Raw genomic sequence first — 19704 nt, 5'->3', positions numbered from 1 at the left:
AGCGTATTAGATTGGCTATTCCTGGTGTAAAGAAAGTTATGGTATGTAGATAAAGGTCTCATGCTTTGTGTGATTTTTTTCTTTCAGAGATACTTCAGATCTTAGAGCCTTCTGTGCCTGGAGCACTTCCTAAAGCAAAACCAGTCATTTAATTCATCCTGTGTCTACTCAGGTGTGAGATTCAAGAAGTGTTGAAGTACCCGTTCACCCTATGTGTAGATTATTTTGAAGCGCTACAGATTTTTTCCTGTGCCTAGACTGATCTGCTTCAAATGTCTTATTGAAAGTGATATTGGATCGTATCCACAGTTTAAATCCTTCACATAGTCCCAATTCAAATGAAAAACATATGTTCCTATGTGGAATAACAAGATCATAAATGATAATATGATTCCTTCTATTATTTACATTTGTTTCAACTTCCTGACTAGGAAAGGTGCAATGAGACTGTTAATTGTCAGCAAGGCCAGGTAGCCTAAGACCCCCCAAAAACTTCTGTCATTTATATCTTTCTCCGTATCAATTGCTCTCTGTTGTTTAACTCAGGCCTCATCACAATAATGTAGCATTTAGGGGAAAAGATGCAAGCCAGTAATCCAGCACTGGAAGCCAAGATGGAGAAGATCTCCACAGCCACCATGTATTTTCCTCTGGTGCTCAAGTAAGTTGGAATGAAAGAGAGCCAAACACTGCAAAAGACCAACATGCTGAAGGTGATGAACTTGGCTTCATTGAAACTGTCAGGTAACTTTCTGGCTAAGAAGGCCACAGTGAAGCTGACAATGGCCAGGAAACCCATATAACCCAAGACACAGTAGAACATGAGGACTGACCCTTCATTACATAGAAATATAATTCCTTCCCTCATTGAGTGCATGTCCAAATCTGGGAATGGAGGAGAGATTGTCAGCCAGAGTGCACATATCACTACTTGAGTTTTAGAGCAGGAAAGGACTATGGAGTAAGCCAATCTTTTCCCCACCCATTTCCTGATAGAGGATCCTGGCTTAGTAGCCATGAATGCCAAAACTACTGATATAGTTTTGGCCAAGATGCTAGAGAGGGCCACAGAGAAGATGATGCCAAAAGCCGTTTGTCGGAGAAGGCAGGTCACCTTATTAGGTTTTCCAATGAACAACAAAGAACAGAGGAAACACAAGAGGAGGGAGATGAGGAGAATGTAGGTGAGGCTTCTGTTGTTGGCTTTGACTATGGCTGTATCCCGATGCTTAATGAAGATGCCCAGCACCAGAGCTGTGATCAGGGACAATAAAAGTGCAGTGGAAGTTGAAACAATGGTCAGCACTTCATCAATAGCTAAGAAGTTTGGTATCTTAGGAATGCATAGATCCTGGCCTTTGTTTGGGTATAGATCCTTTGCACAACTTGCACAATTTTCTAAATCTGAAAAGAAGTTAACAAAATATTGAACCAGAATAGTTCCGAATATTAAAATCTGTATCAGAAGCAGTCCACCAAACATTACATTTCACCATGCAAAATTTGATACCTTTCTGCCCAAGATTCCTACAAATCCTGCACATAGTCTGGAATTTTCAACAGAAGCAGCATGTTTGTCCTAGATGTACAAGCATTCCGTCATAGCCTGCTTGTAAATACCATAGGTTCTTTATTCGATATATTAATCAGCAATTACAGGTTGTAGAATGAGTGCCATCCCACCAAATCATACTCAAAGTAGTCCTACTGAAATAAATAGACTTAAGTAATATGGAATAAATACATAGATTGATTTCAGTGGGTCTATTCTGAGTATTACTATTGCCCAATACATTTTAATACTAGAAAATCCTGATCCCTTATTTTTTAATCCTGAATAATAACGGCATTTTTACTGGCCCTCTTGTTAATGCCATAAAATCTTTATGCGATGCTCATAGTGATTCTTATGTAATTACTGGTTTGTGTTTGAAATATTAATCCCTACATGTTGTACTAGTTTGGCTAATCTGTGCTGCATAAGTTTATTTTTTTATATAGATTCCCACTTTATCTCTACTAAGGCTTTCATAACTTCTCATTCTTGTTCCAAGGCAGATCACAAGCTGAAAGGAAGGACACAGACAGCAACATGGTCCACCATAGCTTCTGCCTGGGTGCTCATCCCTTGTCAATATGTATTGAGTCTTGCCCATGTTTTCCATAAGACTGTGTCCCATATGATTCTTCTCTCACATGCTTGGTCTGAATGATTTCAAAATAACAATTCATTATCCTCCAAATATAAGTCCACTTTCTAGTGTATTGAAATGTTCCAAAAATGTACAAGAATTCCCATGGTACTTGATATTTTGTCTTGGGCAAGCCTCCTTTTATCATCCTGAACTACTTTTGCAAAACTTGAACTTTCTCTGTTTTATGTTGTCTTTAACCGAGTTCCTCCTCAGTTGCTGGAAATTCCTTAAGTCTCATAATTGCTTCTCAAGGTCTCCTTCCTCTTTGACATTTGATCCTAGTAAGAATGTCTCCACTGCATGCATTTCTTTCTAGGATCATAAGTGTTTTCCGAACACTTTCTCATACACAAAGCAATTGATTTTTGCAATGTGTCTGAGACTTCAGCTAGAAGCTTTTCCATTATGGGTTGGATTGAGTTTCATGGTTTATCCAAAATTCCTCTTCTCTCTCAATACCAGAAATTAAATATACCATCAATGGAAGCTCCTTTTATGGATTCTAAATCACAGGTTCAGCCATTATTACACTATGCTAACTGAATTTGTTTGTGTTAAAATGTATTATATGCACAATATTTTCCTGAAGATGACTACAGTGGTACTTTGGGTTACATATGCTTCAGGTTACAGACTCCGCTAACCCAGAAATAGTACCTCGGGTTAAGAACTTTGCTTCAGGATGAGAACAGAAATCGGGCTCTGGTGGCAGCAGGAGGTCCCATTAGCTAAAGTGGTGCTTCAGATTAAGAACAGTTTCAGGTTAAGAACAGACCTCCGGAACGAATTAAGTACTTAACCCGAGGTACCACTGTAACAGAAAATATGAAGAAACTGTACCTAAATGAACACTGAGAACAATGTACAACAACATAATTTTAAGAAATGTGCCAAGTTAATTATAACAAACTTGCAAAACAGTCCCTCATATTTTACTTCAGTAACTTGGGCAATCTGGTCTACCATGAAATAGCATGTCCTACCCTTCTCGTTTGAGACCATCCCATCTGGACATGGAGCACAATCATAGCAGCAAAATTTCTCTCCTTCTCTCTTTTTCTTCCCATAACCAGGTTGGCAGATGCCATTACATTCTGAAAGGGGTGGCACCTATCCAAAGATATTGGAAATTTAGCACTGAATAAAGTTAAGGGAAGAGTTTAGTATTAAATAGTTTGTAGAATTCTTCGTCCATCTGATATCTACCATGCTTTAAGCAATAGTACATAGGGGCACATTTCTTCTGTATTCAAACTCAGAAAGATTCAAAGTTCTATACTAAGCCTTATAAACTAGATTTGCATTTCGTTGAATGTTACAAACTGAAGGCTTGACTCATAAATCTCACATAAAGTAATGACAGGAAACATCTATTTTCTCTAATACATGTTAGGCCCTACCAACATTTTGTTGTCATTCCTTATTTCTTTATACCTTTTTATACTGCTCTATCAGGCAATGTCCTCTCTTGGTGGCTTAAAAACATACACCATATGCAAATACAATTTCAATAAAACAATATTATATAAAACACAACCTACAACCTCTAAATCAGCTTATACCAGCAGCCAGGTGGAACAGAAGCATTTTCATCCTATTTCTGAAGGACAACAGTGACAAAGCCAAATGAACATCTCAAGGGAAGTATTTCCATAGACCAGGAGCCACCACAAAAAAGTCCTGTCCCTAGTAGCTGTGTATGTACATAACTCATTTAAAGAGTAGCCTAAAAAGCAGAACCACCAATATGGATCTTAAGGAGTTGGGCGTACTCATGTGCATAAAGAGAGTTCTTCAAATGATACCTTGCCACCAATGAAATATTCACCTTTCATATAAAAGCCATGTCTACAATATGCCCATAAAATATGGCATTACACTGATATTCAATTTTAATCATGCATTATGTTAAGAAATGCTTTTTTAAAATTACAAGCGACTCTCCAAATTGGGGGGGGGGGCTACGTTTTGGGCTCCCACACACATACCATATTTTTTGCTCTATAAGACTCACTTTTTCCCTCCTAAAAAGCAAGGGGAAATGTGTGTGTGTCTTATGGAGCGAATGCAGGCTGCACAGCTATCCCAGAAGCCAGAACAGCAAGAGGTTGTTGCTTTCACTGTGCAGTGATCCCTCTTGCTGTTCTGGCTTCTGAGATTGAGAATATTTTTTTTCTTGTTTTCCTCCTCCAAAAATAGGTGCGTCTTGTGGTCTGGTGCGTCTTATAGAGCGAAAAATACGGTAAGTGAAATGCATGTAAGTGGAGAGCACCCTGCAGAGTTGCCATGACTCATGAGGCGATCCTCCCCAGAGCCCATCAGGTGAGGAGGCTGAGAAGCCTCAACAAAGTCCCACTGTACCTCTGGCTTTCAAGGAGACCCTTTTAGAGCCTTAAGAGCAGTGCTCCCCCCCCCCCCAAGAGGGTACAAAGGGTATGAACCGGCACCTCTTTTTGTGTTGTTAAAAAGTGTGGCACTTACTGTAACAACTTCGTGATGAGTACTGGCACCTATTTTTCCAGGAAAAAAACACTGCCTAAGAGGATTTTCTTTTGGGCTACGGGGAGAGTCTCCTCGTGAGCCATGAGGACTTTCCAGCTCTTTCCTGACACTTCTGGGTTACCCGTACTGCACAAGCATGAAGTCATATGCAAGTAGATTGTGCATAAGTGGGGAGTTGCTTATAGTTCATATCATTTTCTGGATGACAATGAATACCTGAATATGTGAAGTTGCATCTCCACCCCCATTATTCTACCCAGACACTGAGGTCCAGCTTCAAGGGCCTTCCGGCAGTTCCCTCAATGTGAGAAATCAGGTTACAGGGGACCAGGCAGAGAGCCTTCTCGGTAGTGGTGCCTGCCCTGTGGAACGCCCTCCCACCAGATGTCAAGGAAATAAACAACTATCTTGACTTTTAGAAGACATCTGAATGCAGCCCTATTTAGGGAAGTTTTTAATGATTAACTTTTTTTTTGTTTTTAATAACCTGTTGGAAAGCACCCAGAGTGGCTGGGAAGATCTGGCTAGACAACAACAACAACAACAACAATAATTGCATTATTATCCACCTGAGTCAAACTTCTGTGCCATTCAATTCTGGCCTCATCAATGGTGTATTCTTTGCCAGGAGGAGCCTGAGGGTCCAGCCTTCCCACTTTGATTCTGACGTAGGATTTATTTGGGAATGTGATCAAATTTGTAATATCATATCCAGCGTCCAATTCTCCATGTTCATTCAATGTAATTTCATCTCCAGCACTGTTGTTGAATGACATTCCTTGAAGAAATGAATGGAGCTAGGTGGAAAGTGAAAGAGAATCAAATGGACTAACAAAAATAGGAATTGGTTATTGAAATAGCTTTCCTAGATGGATTTTACTTATTTTTGTCTTTCAGAGAACCTTTACAATTCACAATGCAAAGTTTCTGACTTTCAGTAGTTGACAAAGGAAGGGAGTGTCAAATCATGAATCAATTTAAATTCAGTTCAAGTTGCTGTCAAAAGAACTTTCAAAAAGAATAATTGAGGATAAGTTAGGGCATACACACTATCATCTGAAGGGAAGGGTGGAATTTAAAAGCATGACAAGAGCTGGGTGCTCATGTTCTCTAGAAATTGCTTTGTTAATGGAATACTGGTATCACAGAACTGTCAGTACAGAAACATTACCTTCCATGGTTCCACTTTCTGATAAAATAGCTTGTCTCCACCCTCCATTTTTCTGAAGCTGGTTTTAGTTGAGGAAGTCATATGTAAGGCTTGTGCCAAGGCATAAACTGCATTATAGATACTGTAGCTATGGCCAGTCATGCTCATTTCAAAAAATGGTGCAGGAAGGCTCTCCAGCATCTCCTCCCCAGTACATCTGTCTGCTGGCCCAGTGGATTTTGAAAGTGAACAACTAAATGCTTGTTCCCAGAAATCGTTGATAAAACCATCTGCCTCTGCCCATGAAAGATTTATATCCTTAAGAAATTCTTGGAAATCCCGAAGCTCCTTTGCATGAATTGAGAAGCAGATAGAACCATGGAACATTTGTCTATCAACCTCTGTAATCTTTTGAAAGGTATACAATGTAAAATCAATTTGGGCTGTCGTAATCCAAACCTTTTCTGGAGATAACGTCTTTTTATACTGTGGATTGATTTGTTGAAGTATCTTGACTACTCCTATAACACCTCCCAACCATCGAACAGTTCCACTGTCTCCATATATAATAACTGCTTTGGCCTTGTTCAGCATGAAAGTTGGCAAATTATTCAGTAGGTCATCAAGCATTTCAAGTGCATTACCTGAGAAATATAAATGTTTCTGAACTCTTTCTGTGAATGCTGAACATATTCCATGCTTGGAAAGTATTGGCTCTATGGTCTGCAAGAATGTTTCTCCACCTTGGTCGTTTATAGCAATGAGCCCGACCCATTTCCATCTGAAATGCAGAAGTAACTGGATAATTCCCTGATACTGAAGGCCTTCATTGGGAACCATGCGGTAAAAGGAAGGGAACTTTATCTGATCAATGGCTGCTGGTTCAAATGAACCATATGAAATCTAAAACAACAATCAGACATTTTAGAGTGGAATCACTGGTCCATAATCCTTACATTTATTATTTTTTCCCCTTTACACTGCAATCTTATAAATTTCCATCAATTTAAGCAAAACTCTGCATTATTTTATAGGGACAGACAGACACACCCACCCACTTTTGCTCACTCATATCACTTTGTGCAACAATTCCCCTTACATCCAATAGAGTTAATTTAATAGAATTCAGAAAGCCATCTTGATCTTATCATTCACATCTCTGATTATCCATGTTATACCCCCCCCCCCAATCAGTTCCACATAATTCAGCTTTTACTTTCCCCCCTTCAAGTTCCTACTGGAAAGAGAGTGAATTGTAGTGGAAGATTAAAGGAAAACCCTCTTATCCCCAGGCTCAAGTCCTACCTGTGGAATCTTGTAAAGACTTAAGATGTCTGCCAAGTGTGAAGAAATATCAGACTCAAGTCCTCCGATTACTCCTATTATGTTATTCTGAATGCCACATTTGTAGTTTGGGACAAAGTGATATGATTTAAAGAGCAGGTCCAGAGTGGAACGATAGGTCATCTTTGAATCAGTATAGCTGTCGTAGATGTGGAACCCAAGACTGACATTGGGCAGGATCCTGGGATTATCATTGATCTCATCAACAGCAAACACCAAGGCCAGGATGTGCTGGTAAAACTTGGTCACCACTCTGCAAATAAAGTGGCTGGCTATTTCATGGGACTTTTGAACAGTACACAAAGTAGTTTTGCCTCAGTAGTGGTCTACTCTAATCTGAACGATTAAACTGTCATAGTATACATATAGGATATAACCAGCAGAGTTAGTCATTAATGAAGCTCTGTAACAATGGATGTAAATGCACCCTGACTCCATTTTACTGGATTGTGCTTCCATAAGGATAGGCCCGTTTTGAGCAGTCTGTAGCTCAAATTGGATTTTTAATCTCTCAGCAGACTGTGGAGATGTCTATAGAGAATGGATAGATTGTCATGGATTTCACTTCATGAGTGCTGTCCATTTTGTTCTTTATCACCATTGAGCTTCAGCTACAAATGCCTACTGAAGTGTGCTACAGTTTTTGGAACTACAGTGGTACCTCGGGTTACATACGCTTCAGGTTACACACTTCGCTAACCCAGAAATAGTGCTTCAGGTTAAGAACTTTGCTTCATAATAAGAACAGAGATCAGGTTCCAGTGGCGCGGCGGCAGCAGGAGGCCCCATTAGCTAAAGTGGTGCTTCAGGTTAAGAACAGTTTCAGGTTCAGAACAGACCTCCGGAACGAATTAAGTACTTAACCTGAGGTACCACTGTATTACCACATTTGGAGAGTTCCTGAACCTGCAAAAACTTCCTCCAGTACTGGACCTCTGTGTGTATCTTTAGAATCCAGCTTTTTATAGGTTGAAACCCAGGGTTAAGTGAACATAAAAGGAATGTGATAAGCTGCTTCATATTCAGCACACCAAAGTCAGTATTTTCTTTACAGGCTGCCAGCTAAAGTATTCTCCAGTATTTCAGAGAAGGGTATTTTCTAATCCCATATTTAAAAAACCAGGGACTGACCCTGGGACCGTTGGCATGCACAATCTGTGCTTTACTGTTGAGCTCTGCTCTGTTCCGTAAAGGAAAAGTGTTATATTTTTGCTCTCATTCCCAGTTTTCCCTTAGCAAGTCGTTTCATTACACAAATGCCTGCTCCCTTCTAGGATGCTTTAAGCCTCTCATTCTGTTCTACAGCACATCCCCTTTGCTGGTAACCACATTCTATTGGAGATTTAAAATGAAAAGATAGTATGAAATTTCCTCACTATATCTTACTCTTCATAGGTTGAAAGCCTAATGAAAACCTGTAGGTTGAAGTACATTTAGGAAATGGGCATTTTAAGCCAAGTTTCTCTGTGTGCATATATGACTTATCAATGATTAACCATCAACCTCACACCCTGATTTTTGCTGGAAGTCGCTGATTATTAGGATATAATATTAGTATGACTCAGAGAAAATGGACAATTAATTAATAATTATTATTAAATCCACTGCCCAATGTTTAGTATGAATAACACAAACTAGCTAACAGAAACATTATTTTATTATTTTCAAAACCTAAACAGGATTATTATTTCAATTCAGTACAACTAAGAAAATTCACAACAGCCAAAACTAGTTGAATATATACATTTCCGCAGGAAAAGATTGACAGCAAACATCTCAGGCAGAGAAAGTACCAAAGACCCATTTAACCTCAAGGTCCTTTTTGAAGAGGCAGAGAACACACTATTAATAATTACAGGTTATGTGTGATAAGCCAGTCATTATGTTAGGGGAGTATGGGGCAGCTTTTGTATTTCACCCAAATTTTCAGACATGTTCAAGCTTTATAGTTCTTTATTTCAGGAGTGGACAACTTTTACCCCATGGGCCTCAGCTTAATAGCATATGGGTGGCATGGAGGAGAAGGCAAGCGGAGAAGTGAAACATCTGGGAGGGAGAGGGAGAGAGGAATGGGGAAAAGCAGGAGATGGGAAATAAATCACAGGGAGACAGAGAAAAAGGTGTAGCCCTAACAACTCTTGACTCTTGCCATTAGCTTTTTCCTCACTCACCAGCTTGTGACTCCCAACGTTCCTGCTTTATTTGTTAGGAGGTGCCAGGAAGGAAAGGGGGGGGGGGCAGTTTTAAAAATTATATTGTGATGAGATGAGGAAAAAACTGTGGATGACACATAAAATGACCAACATGCAGACCCCAAGGTATTTCAGATGATAACAAACAAATGAGGCCAAATGTGCTGGCTGTTCTATTTAAAATTGCAATCTAAGGTTCATTCTGGTTTGACAAGATCGAACTTGCTGTGTCCTTTAAAAGTTGAATGTTTTATTATCCTCTTGTGGATTTAATGTCATACATTTTTTCCTCCAAGTTTAATTTTGCCACTCAAACCCTTTAAATGATTCTGCATTTTGTACTCCTGAAATCCCTGATAATTTTCATTTTATTCACTCTGTCGAAATTTCTGGTGTACCATTTTTAGATAATGCTTTACAGTAAATGCATCAAATCTGTAGAATGTCCACCTGTCCACAACACTTAGTGACTCTAAATTGCCTCTTCTTTTTCATGCATTATAGTACGTGCAATTTTATTTTCAACTGAGATGTGCTGTGGATCTTTTTAATGTACTGAAATTGTGCAATGGGTTCTTGCATAAAATGTAGTAAGACTACAAAATTGTTCATCTGGCTTATCACACATAACGTGTAATTATTAATTATTATTAATAGTGTGTTCTCTGCCTCTTCAAAAAGGACCTTGGGGTTAAATGATTCCTTGGTACTTTCTCTGCCTGAGATGTTTGTTGTCAATCTTTTCCTGCGGAAATGTATATATTCAACTAGTTTTGGCTGTTGTGAATTTTCTTAGTTGTACTGAATTGAAATAATAATCCTGTTTAGGTTTTGAAAATAATAAAATAACTTTTCGGTTAGCTAGTTTGAGTTATTCATACTAAACATTGGGCAGTGGATTTAATTATTATTATTAATTAATTGTCCATATTCTCTGGGTCAGACTAATATTATCTCCTAATAATCAGTGACTTCCAGCAAAAATCAGGGTGTGAGGTTGATGGTTAATCATTGATGAGTCTTTGAAATATATGCACATAGAGAGACTTGGCTTAAAATCCCATCTCCTAAATTTTCAACCTACAGGTTATCATTAGGCTTTCAACCTATGAAGAGTAAAATGTAGTGAGGAAATACACATATATTATTTCATACTATCTTTTCATTTTAAATCTCCAATAGAATGTGGTTACCAGAAAAAGGGATGCACTGTAGTACAGAATGAGAGGCTTAAAGCATCCTAGAAGGGAGCAGGCATTTGTGTAATGAAACAACTTGCTAAGGGAAAAGTGGGAACGAGAGCAAAAATATAACACTTCATTTACAGAAGAGAGCAGAGCTCAACAGTACAGCTCAGGTTGTGCATGCCAAAGGTCCCAGGTTCAGTCCCAGGTTTTTCAAATATGGGATTAGAAAATACCCTTCCCTGAAACACTGGAGAATACATTAGCTGGCAGCCTGTAAAGAAAATACTGACTTTGGTGTGCTGAATATGAAGCAGCTTATCACATTCCTTTTATGTTCACTTAACCCTGGGTTTCAACCTATAAAAAGCTGGATTCTAAAGATACACACAGAGGTCCAGTACTGGAGGAAGTTTTTGCAGGTTCAGGAACTCTCCAAATGTGGTAATAGTTCCAAAAACTGTAGCACACTTCAGTAGGCATTTGTAGCTGAAGCTCAATGGTGATAAAGAACAAAATGGACAGCACTCATGAAGTGAAATTCAAGACAATCTATCCATTCTCTATAGACATCTCCACAGTCTATATCTGCTGAGAGATTAAAAATCCGATTTGAGCTACAGACTGCTCAAAACGGGCCTATCTTTTTGGAAGCACAATCCAGTAAAATGGAGTCAGGGTGCATTTTCATCCTTTGTTACAGAGCTTCATTAATGACTAACTCTGCTGGTTGTATCCTATATGTATACTCTGACAGTTTAATCGTTCAGATTAGAGTAGACTACTACTGAGACAAAGCTACTTTGTGTACTGTTCAAAAGTCCCATGAAATAGCCAGCCACTTTATTTGCAGCGTGGTGACCAAGTTTTACCAGCACATCCTAGCCTTGGTGTTTGCTGTTGATGAGATCAATGATAATCCCAGGATCCTGCCCAATGTCACTCTTGGGTTCCACATCTACGACAGCTATTCTGATTCAAGGATGACCTATCGTTCCACTCTGGACCTGCTCTTTAAATCACATCACTTTGTCCCAAACTACAAATGTGGCATTCAGAATAAAGTATTAGGAGTAATTGGGGGACTTGATTCTGATATTTCTTCACGCTTGGCAGACATTTTAGGTCTTTACAGGATTCCACAGGTAGGATTTGAGCCTGGGGATAAGAGGGATTTCCTTTAATCTTCCACTATAATTCACTCTCCTTCCAGTAGGAACTTGAAGGGGGGAAAGTAAAAGCTGAATTATGTGGAACTGATTGGGGGGGGGGGGATAACATGGATAATTAGAGATGTGAATGATAAGGGCAAGATGGCTTTCTGAATTCTATTAAATTAACTCTATTGTATGTAAGGGGAATTGTTGCACAAAGTGATATGAGTGGGCAAAAGTGAGTGGGTGTGTCTGTCTGTCCCTATAAAATAATGCAGAGTTTTGCTTAAATTGATGGAAATTTATAAGATTGCAGTGTAAAGGGGAAAAAATAATAAATGTAAGGATTATGGACCACTGATTCCACTCTAAAATGTCCGATTGTTGTTTTAGATTTCATATGGTTCATTTGAACCAGCAGCCATTGATCAGATAAAGTTCCCTTCCTTTTACCGCATGGTTCCCAACGAAGGCCTTCAGTATCAGGGAATTATCCAGTTACTTCTGCATTTCAGATGGAAATGGGTCGGGCTCATTGCTATAAACGACCAAGGTGGAGAAACATTCTTGCAGACCATAGAGCCAATACTTTCCAAGCATGGAATATGTTCAGCATTCACAGAAAGAGTTCAAAAACATATATATTTCTCAGGTAATGGACTTGAAATGGTTGATGACCTACTGAATAATTTGCCAACTTTCATGAAAAGCAAAGCAAATGCAGTTATTATATATGGAGAAAGTGCAACTGTTCGATGGTTGGGAGGTGTTATAGGAGTAGTCAAGATACTTCAACAAATCAATCCACAGTATAAAAAGATGTTATCTCCAGAAAAGGTTTGGATTACAACAGCCCAAATTGATTTTACATTGTATACCTTTCAAAAGATTACAGAGGTTGATAGACAAATGTTTCATGGTTCTATCTGCTTCTCAATTCATGCAAAGGAGCTTCGGGATTTCCAAGAATTTCTTAAGAATATAAATCTTTCATGGGCAGAGGCAGATGGTTTTATCAACGATTTCTGGGAACAAGCATTTAGTTGTTCACTTTCAAATTCCACTGGGCCAGCAGACAGATGTACTGGGGAGGAGATGCTGGAGAGCCTTCCTGCACCATTTTTTGAAATGAGCATGACTGGCCATAGCTACAGTATCTATAATGCTGTCTATGCTCTGGCACAAGCCCTTCATATGACTTCCTCAACTAAAACCAACTTCAGAAAAATGGAGGGTGGAGACAAGCTATTTTATCAGAAAGTGGAACCCTGGAAGGTAATGTTTCTGTACTGACAGTTCTGTGATACCAGTATTCCATTACCAAAGCAATTTCTAGAGAAAATGAGCACCCAGCTCTTGTCATGCTTTTCAGATTCTTCCCTTCCCTTCAGATGATAATGTTTATGCCCTAACTTATCCTCTATTATTCTTTTTGAAAGTTCTCTCGACAGCAACTTGAACTGAATTTAAATTGATTCATGATTTTCCACTCTTTTCCTTTGTCGGCTACTGAAAGTCAGAAACTTTGCATTGTGAATTGTAAAGGTTCTCTGAAAAACAAAAATAAGTAAAATCCATCTAGGAAAGCTATTTCAATAACCAATTCCTATTTTTGTTAGTCCTTTTGATTCTCTTTCACTTTCCACCTAGCTCCATTCATTTCTTCAAGGAATGTCATTCAACAACAGTGCTGGAGATGAAATTACATTGAATGAACATGGAGAATTGGACGCTGGATTTGATATTACAAATTTGATCACATTCCCAAATAAATCCTATGTCAGAGTCAAAGTGGGAAGGCTGGACCCTCAGGCTCCTCCTGGGAAAGAATTCACCATTGATGAGGCCAGAATTGAATGGCACAGAAGTTTGACTCAGGTGGATAATAATGCATTACTATTATTATTATTATTATTATTATTATTATTATTATTAATATCTCGCATGTATATGAAAAGTGAATATTTCATTGGTGGTAAGGTATCATTTGAAGAAGTCTCTTTACGCACGTGAGCACACCCAACTCCTTAAGATCATTATTGGTCGTTCTGCTTTTTAGGCAGAGCTCAGCAGTACAGCACTGTACATACACAGCTTCTAGGGAAAGGACGTTTTCTGTGGTGGCCCCTGGTCTGTGGAAATACTTCCCTTGAGATGTTCATTTGTCTTTGTCACTATTGTCCTTCAGAAATAGGATGAAAACGCTTCCGTTCCACCTGGCTGCTGATATAAGCTGATTTATAGGTTGTAGGTTGTGTTTTATATAATATTGTTTTATTGAGATTGTATTTGCATATGGTGTATGTTTTTAAGCCACCAAGAGAGGACATTGCCTGATAGAGCAGTATAAAAAGGTATAAAGAAATAAGGAATGACAACAAAATGTTGGCAGGGCCTAACATGTATTACAGAAAATAGATGTTTCCTGTAATTACTTTATGTGAGATTTATGAGTCAAGCCTTCAGTCTGTAACATTCAATGACATGCAAATCTAGTTTATAAGAGTCAGTATAGGACTTTGTCTCTTTCTGAGTTTGAATACAGAAGGAATGTGCCCCTGTGTACTATTGCTTAAAGCATGATAGATATCAGATGGACGAAGAATTCTACAAACTATTTAATACTAAACTCTTCCCTTAACTTTATTCAATGCTAAATTTCCGATATTTTTGGATAGGTGCCACCCCTTTCAGAATGTAATGGCATCTGCCAACCTGGTTATGGGAAGAAAAAGAGAGAAGGAGAGAAATTTTGCTGCTATGATTGTGCTCCATGTCCAGATGGGATGGTCTCAAACGAGAAGGGTAGGACATGTTATTTTATGGTAGACCAGATTGCCCAAGTTACTGAAGTAAAATATGAGAGACTGTTTTGCAAGTTTGTTATAATTAACTTGGCACATTTCTTAAAATTATGTTGTTGTACATTGTTCTCAGTGTTCATTTAGGTACAGTTTCTTCATATAGGAAAATATTGTGCATATAATACATTTTAACCGAAATAAATTCACAGTTAGCATAGTGTAATAATGGCTGAACCTGTGATTTAGAATCCATAAAAGGAGCTTCCATTGATGGTATATTTAATTTCTGGTATTGAGAGAGAAGAGGAAGTTTGGATAAACCATGAATCTCAATCCAACCCATAATGGAAAAGCTTCTAGCTGAATTCTCAGGCACATTGCAAAAATCAATTGCTTTGTGTATGAGAAAGTATCCTGAAAAACACTTACGATACAGAGAAAGAAATGCATGCAGTAGAGACATTCTTACTAGGATCAAATGTCAAAGAGGAAGGAGACCTTGAGAAGCAATTATGAGACTTAAGGAATTTCCAGCAACTGATGGGGAACTCGGGTAAAGACAACATAAAACAGAGAAAGTTTTGCAAAGTTGTTCAGGATGATAAAAGGAGGCTTGCCCAAGACAAAATATCAAGTACCATGGGAATTCTTGTACATTTTTGGAACATTTCAATACACTAGAAAGTGGACTTATGCTTGGAGGATAATGAATTGTTATTTTGAAATCATTCAGACCAAGCATGTGAGAGAAGAATCGTAACCCAAGGTACCACTATAATTATATAAGAATCACTATGGACATTCACATAAAGATTTTATGGCATTAGCAAGAGGGCTAGTAAAAATGCCATTATGATTCAGGATTAAAAAATAAGGGATCAGGATTTTCTAGTATTAAAACTTATTGGGCAATAGTAATACTCAGAATCGATTCACTGAAATCAATTTATGTATTTATTTCATAAAATTTATAAACCACTTCATAGTGGAAAACCTCTAATTGGTTGACAAATTGCTTAAGTCTTTTTCAGTGGGACTACTTTGAGTATGATTTGGTGGGATGGCACTCATTCTACAACCTGTAATTGCTGATTAATATATGGAATAAAGAACCTATGGTATTTAACAGCAGGCTATGAGGGAATGCTTGTACATCTAGGACAAACATGCTGCTTCTGTTGAAAATTCCAGACTATGTGCAGGATTTGTAGGAATCTTGGGCAGAAAGGTATCAAATTTTGCATGGTGAAATTTAATGCTTGGTGGACTGCTGCTGATACAGATTTTAATATTCGGAACTATTCTGGTTCAATATTTTGTTAACTTCGTTTCAGATTTAGAAAACTGTGCAAGTTGTGCAAAGGATCTATACCCAAACAAAGGGCAGGATCTATGCATTCCTAAGATACCAAACTTCTTAGCTTTTGATGAAGTGCTGACCATTGTTTCAACTTCCACTGCACTTTTATTGTCCCTGATCACAGCTCTGGTGCTGGGCATCTTCATTAAGCATCGGGATACAGCCATCGTCAAAGCCAACAACAGAAGCCTCACCTACATTCTCCTCACATCCCTCCTCTTGTGTTTCCTCTGTTCTTTGTTGTTCATTGGAAAACCTAATAAGGTGACCTGCCTTCTCCGACAAACGGCTTTTGGTATCATCTTTTCTGTGGCCCTCTCTAGCATCTTGGCCAAAACTATATCAGTGGTTTTGGCATTCATGGCTACTAAGCCAGGATCCTCTATCAGGAAATGGGTGGGGAAAAGACTAGCTTATTCTATAGTCCTTTCCTCCTCTAAAACTCAAGTAGTGATATGTGCACTCTGGCTGACTATCTCTCCTCCATTCCCCGATGTGGACATGCACTCAATGAGGGAAGGAATTATATTTCTATGTAATGAAGGGTCAGTCCTCATGTTTTACTGTGTCTTGGGCTATATGGGTTTCCTGGCCATTGTCAGCTTCACTGTGGCCTTCTTAGCCAGAAAGTTGCCTGACAGTTTCAATGAAGCCAAGTTCATCACCTTCAGCATGTTGGTCTTCTGCAGCGTTTGGCTCTCCTTTATTCCAACTTACCTGAGCACCAGAGGAAAATACATGGTGGCTGTGGAGATCTTCTCCATCTTGGCTTCCAGTGCTGGCCTGCTGGGTTGCATCTTTTCCCCTAAATGCTACATTATTGTGATGAGGCCTGAGTTAAACAACAGAGAACAGTTGATACGGAGAAAGATATAAATGACAGAAGTTTTTGTTGGGTCTTAGGCTACCTTGCCTTGCTGACAATTAACAGTCTCATTGCACCTTTCCTAGTCAGGAAGTTGAAAAAATATAAATAATAGAAGGATTCAGCATATCATTTATGTTCTTGTTATTCCATATAGGAACATGTGTCTTTTATATGAATTGGGACTGTGTGAAGGATTGAAACTGTGGATACGATCCAACATCACTTTCAATAAGACATTTGTAGCAGATCAGTCTAGGCAATGGAAAAATTCTGGAGAGCTTCAAAATCATCTACACATAGAGTGAACTAGTACACCCTAATTACTTTTCTTATCTGAGTGAAAGACTGGTGACAGGGAGCTTCCTAACCACGTCAGATTGCCTCAGATCAGATGTGTTGTTTCTAAAGTGGAATATTAGAAACAGTATTATCCAGTGTCCCAACCTCCTAATAACATTAGAACTCTCTCCAGAATTGTTTCCAGTAAGCAGTTAGTATGATAGCAAACAATGTCCAATACATCTTACGTAGGTGGAAGAGTGTATCAGCCCCCAGTTGTAGCAAATTAGGCAAGTGGGGAAAGGATGGGGTGGGTTCAACTCTAAAAATATTCTTAGGAATATCTCTTTCTAGATATTTTTTCATTGTTAGCTCAGCACCTTCCTATCCAGGACCCAGTGTGGGCTGGTTTGATGGCTGGAGAACTTTGCCCCCCTACTAATATTAATTGAGAACCAAAGCTAGCTTCAGTTTTTGCTGTCATAAATCAATGAGCTAGCAATGAAAAAAATAGCTAGAAAGAGATTGTGCTGATTAGCCACTCCATCCATCACCCTCCTGTCTTGCATAACCCTCGGTTGGTCCTTCTTTTCACCCACTTCACATAGACTGAGCACAAAATAGTTCTGAGGCCTGTTGCAATATGATGGGTAAGCAGCGATATTCTTTATTACACAGATATGCAGTAATTTTCACAGCTTTGCTTTCAAGATGCAACTTTAAAGGGCACAATTTTAATATATCATCTTCCTGGGCTGTCGGTGGAGCTGGGTGGACATAGATCACTGGATATTGTTTTTAAATTATCATACAGTGTATATTTTTCCAGAAATTTGTATGAGCTGTCCAGAAGATAACCATCCAAACAAGGGCTATGATCACTGTGTTCAAAGATACCAGTTTTCCTAGCTTTTGATTACACTTTGGCCATCATTTCATTTCTTTCTGCATTTCTACAGGCTCTGGTCACAGCTCTGGTGCTGGGCATCTTCTTTAAGCACCAGAACACTGCCATAGTCAAAGCGAACAACAGAAGCCTCACCTACATTCTCCTCACCTCCCTCCCCTTGTGTTTCCTCTGTTCTTTGCTGTTCATTGGAATGCCTAATGAGGCAACTTGCCTTCTCTGACAAACAAGTTCTGGCACCATAATCTCTGTGGCTAATAATAATAATAATAATAATAATAAATATTTTACTTATTTATATCCCACCCTCCCTAGCCAAAGCCGGGCTCAGAGTAGCTAACAACAGTAAAAATAGCACAGTTTAGATAAAATCACAATCAGTTAATTGAAATACATTCTAAAATCAATTCAGAATCAAATTAATGGCAATCATTGGGTTAGAGTTCTATGAGGATTACAGAAGGGGAGAGGGGGTCAGACTGTGCCTTGGCCAAAGGCCTGGTGGAACAGCTCTGTCTTGCAGACCCTGCAGAAAGATGTCAAGTTCCGCAGGGCCCTAGTCTCTTGTGACAGATCAGGGCCATGGCCGAGAAAGCCCTGGCTCTAGTTGAGGCCAGCCTAACTTCCCTGTGGCCCAGGATCTCCAAGATGTTTTTATTTGAAGACCATAAGGTCCTCCGTGGGACTTACCAGGAGAGGCGGTCCCATAGGTATGAGGGTCCTATGCCATATAGGGCTTTAAGGTTAAAACCTGCACCTTAAACCTGATCCTGTACTCCACCAGGAGCCAATGCAGCTGGTATAGCACCAGGTGAATGTGATCCTATGGCAAGGACCTCGTAAGGAGTCTCGCCACGGCATTCTGCACCCGCTGGAGTTTCTGGGTCAGTCTCAAGGGCAGCCCCATGTAGAGTGAGTTACAATAATCAAGCCTGGAGGTGACCGTTGTGTGGATCACAGTGGCTAGGTCAGGGCAAGAGAGGTAAGGAGCCAACTGCTTAGCTTGGCAGAGATGAAAAAATGCATCATGGCCAAAACTATCTCTGTGGTTTGGGCATTCATGGCTACTGTTATGTACTGAAGTTCTCACCCTGGGCCAGCAGGGGGATATTTTAGATAGTTATGCAAATGAAGGATCGAAAGTGACGTTCAGTGATTGGATAGTTTGTATGCAAATGAAGGATCGAAAGTGATGTTCAGTGATTGGATAGTTTTAGAAAATGGCAACAGTTACATTGTTCTGGAGCCCTATATAAGCATGTTATTAGAGTTTTATTTCCCAGACTTCCTGTGTGTTGACATTGTTTGGATCTTTTCTATCACTGTTCTAAAGATCCAGAGAAAAACAGGAGTAGTTAATATTACATGGGTCAGATGGTGTGACACTTTCAATGGTTGCCTATTAGACTAGCTCCCCCCCCCCCCGCAAAAAAAAGAAGAGAGAAAAGCTCTATGTTGTTTTGAACTGTTTTAAATTTTCTTTAATATTGTGTTTTAATATTAATGTTGTGTTTTATTTGTTGTAACCTGCCCTGGGACCTTCGGGTGAAGCACAGGTAATAGACAACAACAACAACAACAACAACAACAACAACAACAACAACATTTCATTCTTTAAAAAATAAATATTGAGGTTGTTTCACAGAGTGAGTTTTGTTTGTTCACCAGCAAGATTTTTGCAGAAGAATTTTAAATCAGATAACCAACATTCAATAATTTTGCAGCTGTCGATTTCCCACTTTGACAGGGGAGGTTTGAGACCTGT

General features: G+C 39.0%; 2 protein-coding genes across 2 annotated transcripts; one reads left to right on the top strand and one right to left on the bottom strand.

Moving 5' to 3' along the window:
• Positions 1–502: 502 nt before the first annotated feature.
• Positions 503–7314, bottom strand: LOC310662620 (vomeronasal type-2 receptor 26-like; the record flags this gene model as incomplete). The annotated part of the gene is made up of 4 exons (XM_083409565.1): positions 503–1404; positions 5278–5494; positions 6307–6750; positions 7153–7314. 4 exons carry the CDS (start codon positions 7312–7314, stop codon positions 503–505), a joined length of 1725 nt encoding a protein of 574 aa, XP_083265691.1.
• Positions 7315–11550: 4236 nt separating this feature from the next.
• LOC310662619 (vomeronasal type-2 receptor 26-like) lies at positions 11551–16761 on the top strand (the record flags this gene model as incomplete). The annotated part of the gene is made up of 5 exons (XM_083409564.1): positions 11551–11712; positions 12115–12558; positions 13372–13599; positions 14400–14526; positions 15860–16761. 5 exons carry the CDS (start codon positions 11551–11553, stop codon positions 16759–16761), a joined length of 1863 nt encoding a protein of 620 aa, XP_083265690.1.
• Positions 16762–19704: the final 2943 nt, after the last annotated feature.

This window comes from Podarcis tiliguerta (assembly GCF_965153285.1).
Source record: "Podarcis tiliguerta genome assembly, chromosome: 13".
Taxonomy (NCBI): Eukaryota; Metazoa; Chordata; class Lepidosauria; order Squamata; family Lacertidae; genus Podarcis; species Podarcis tiliguerta.
The sequence above is the reverse complement of the archived record's forward strand: the minus strand, read 5'-3'. Positions and strand labels throughout refer to the sequence as shown.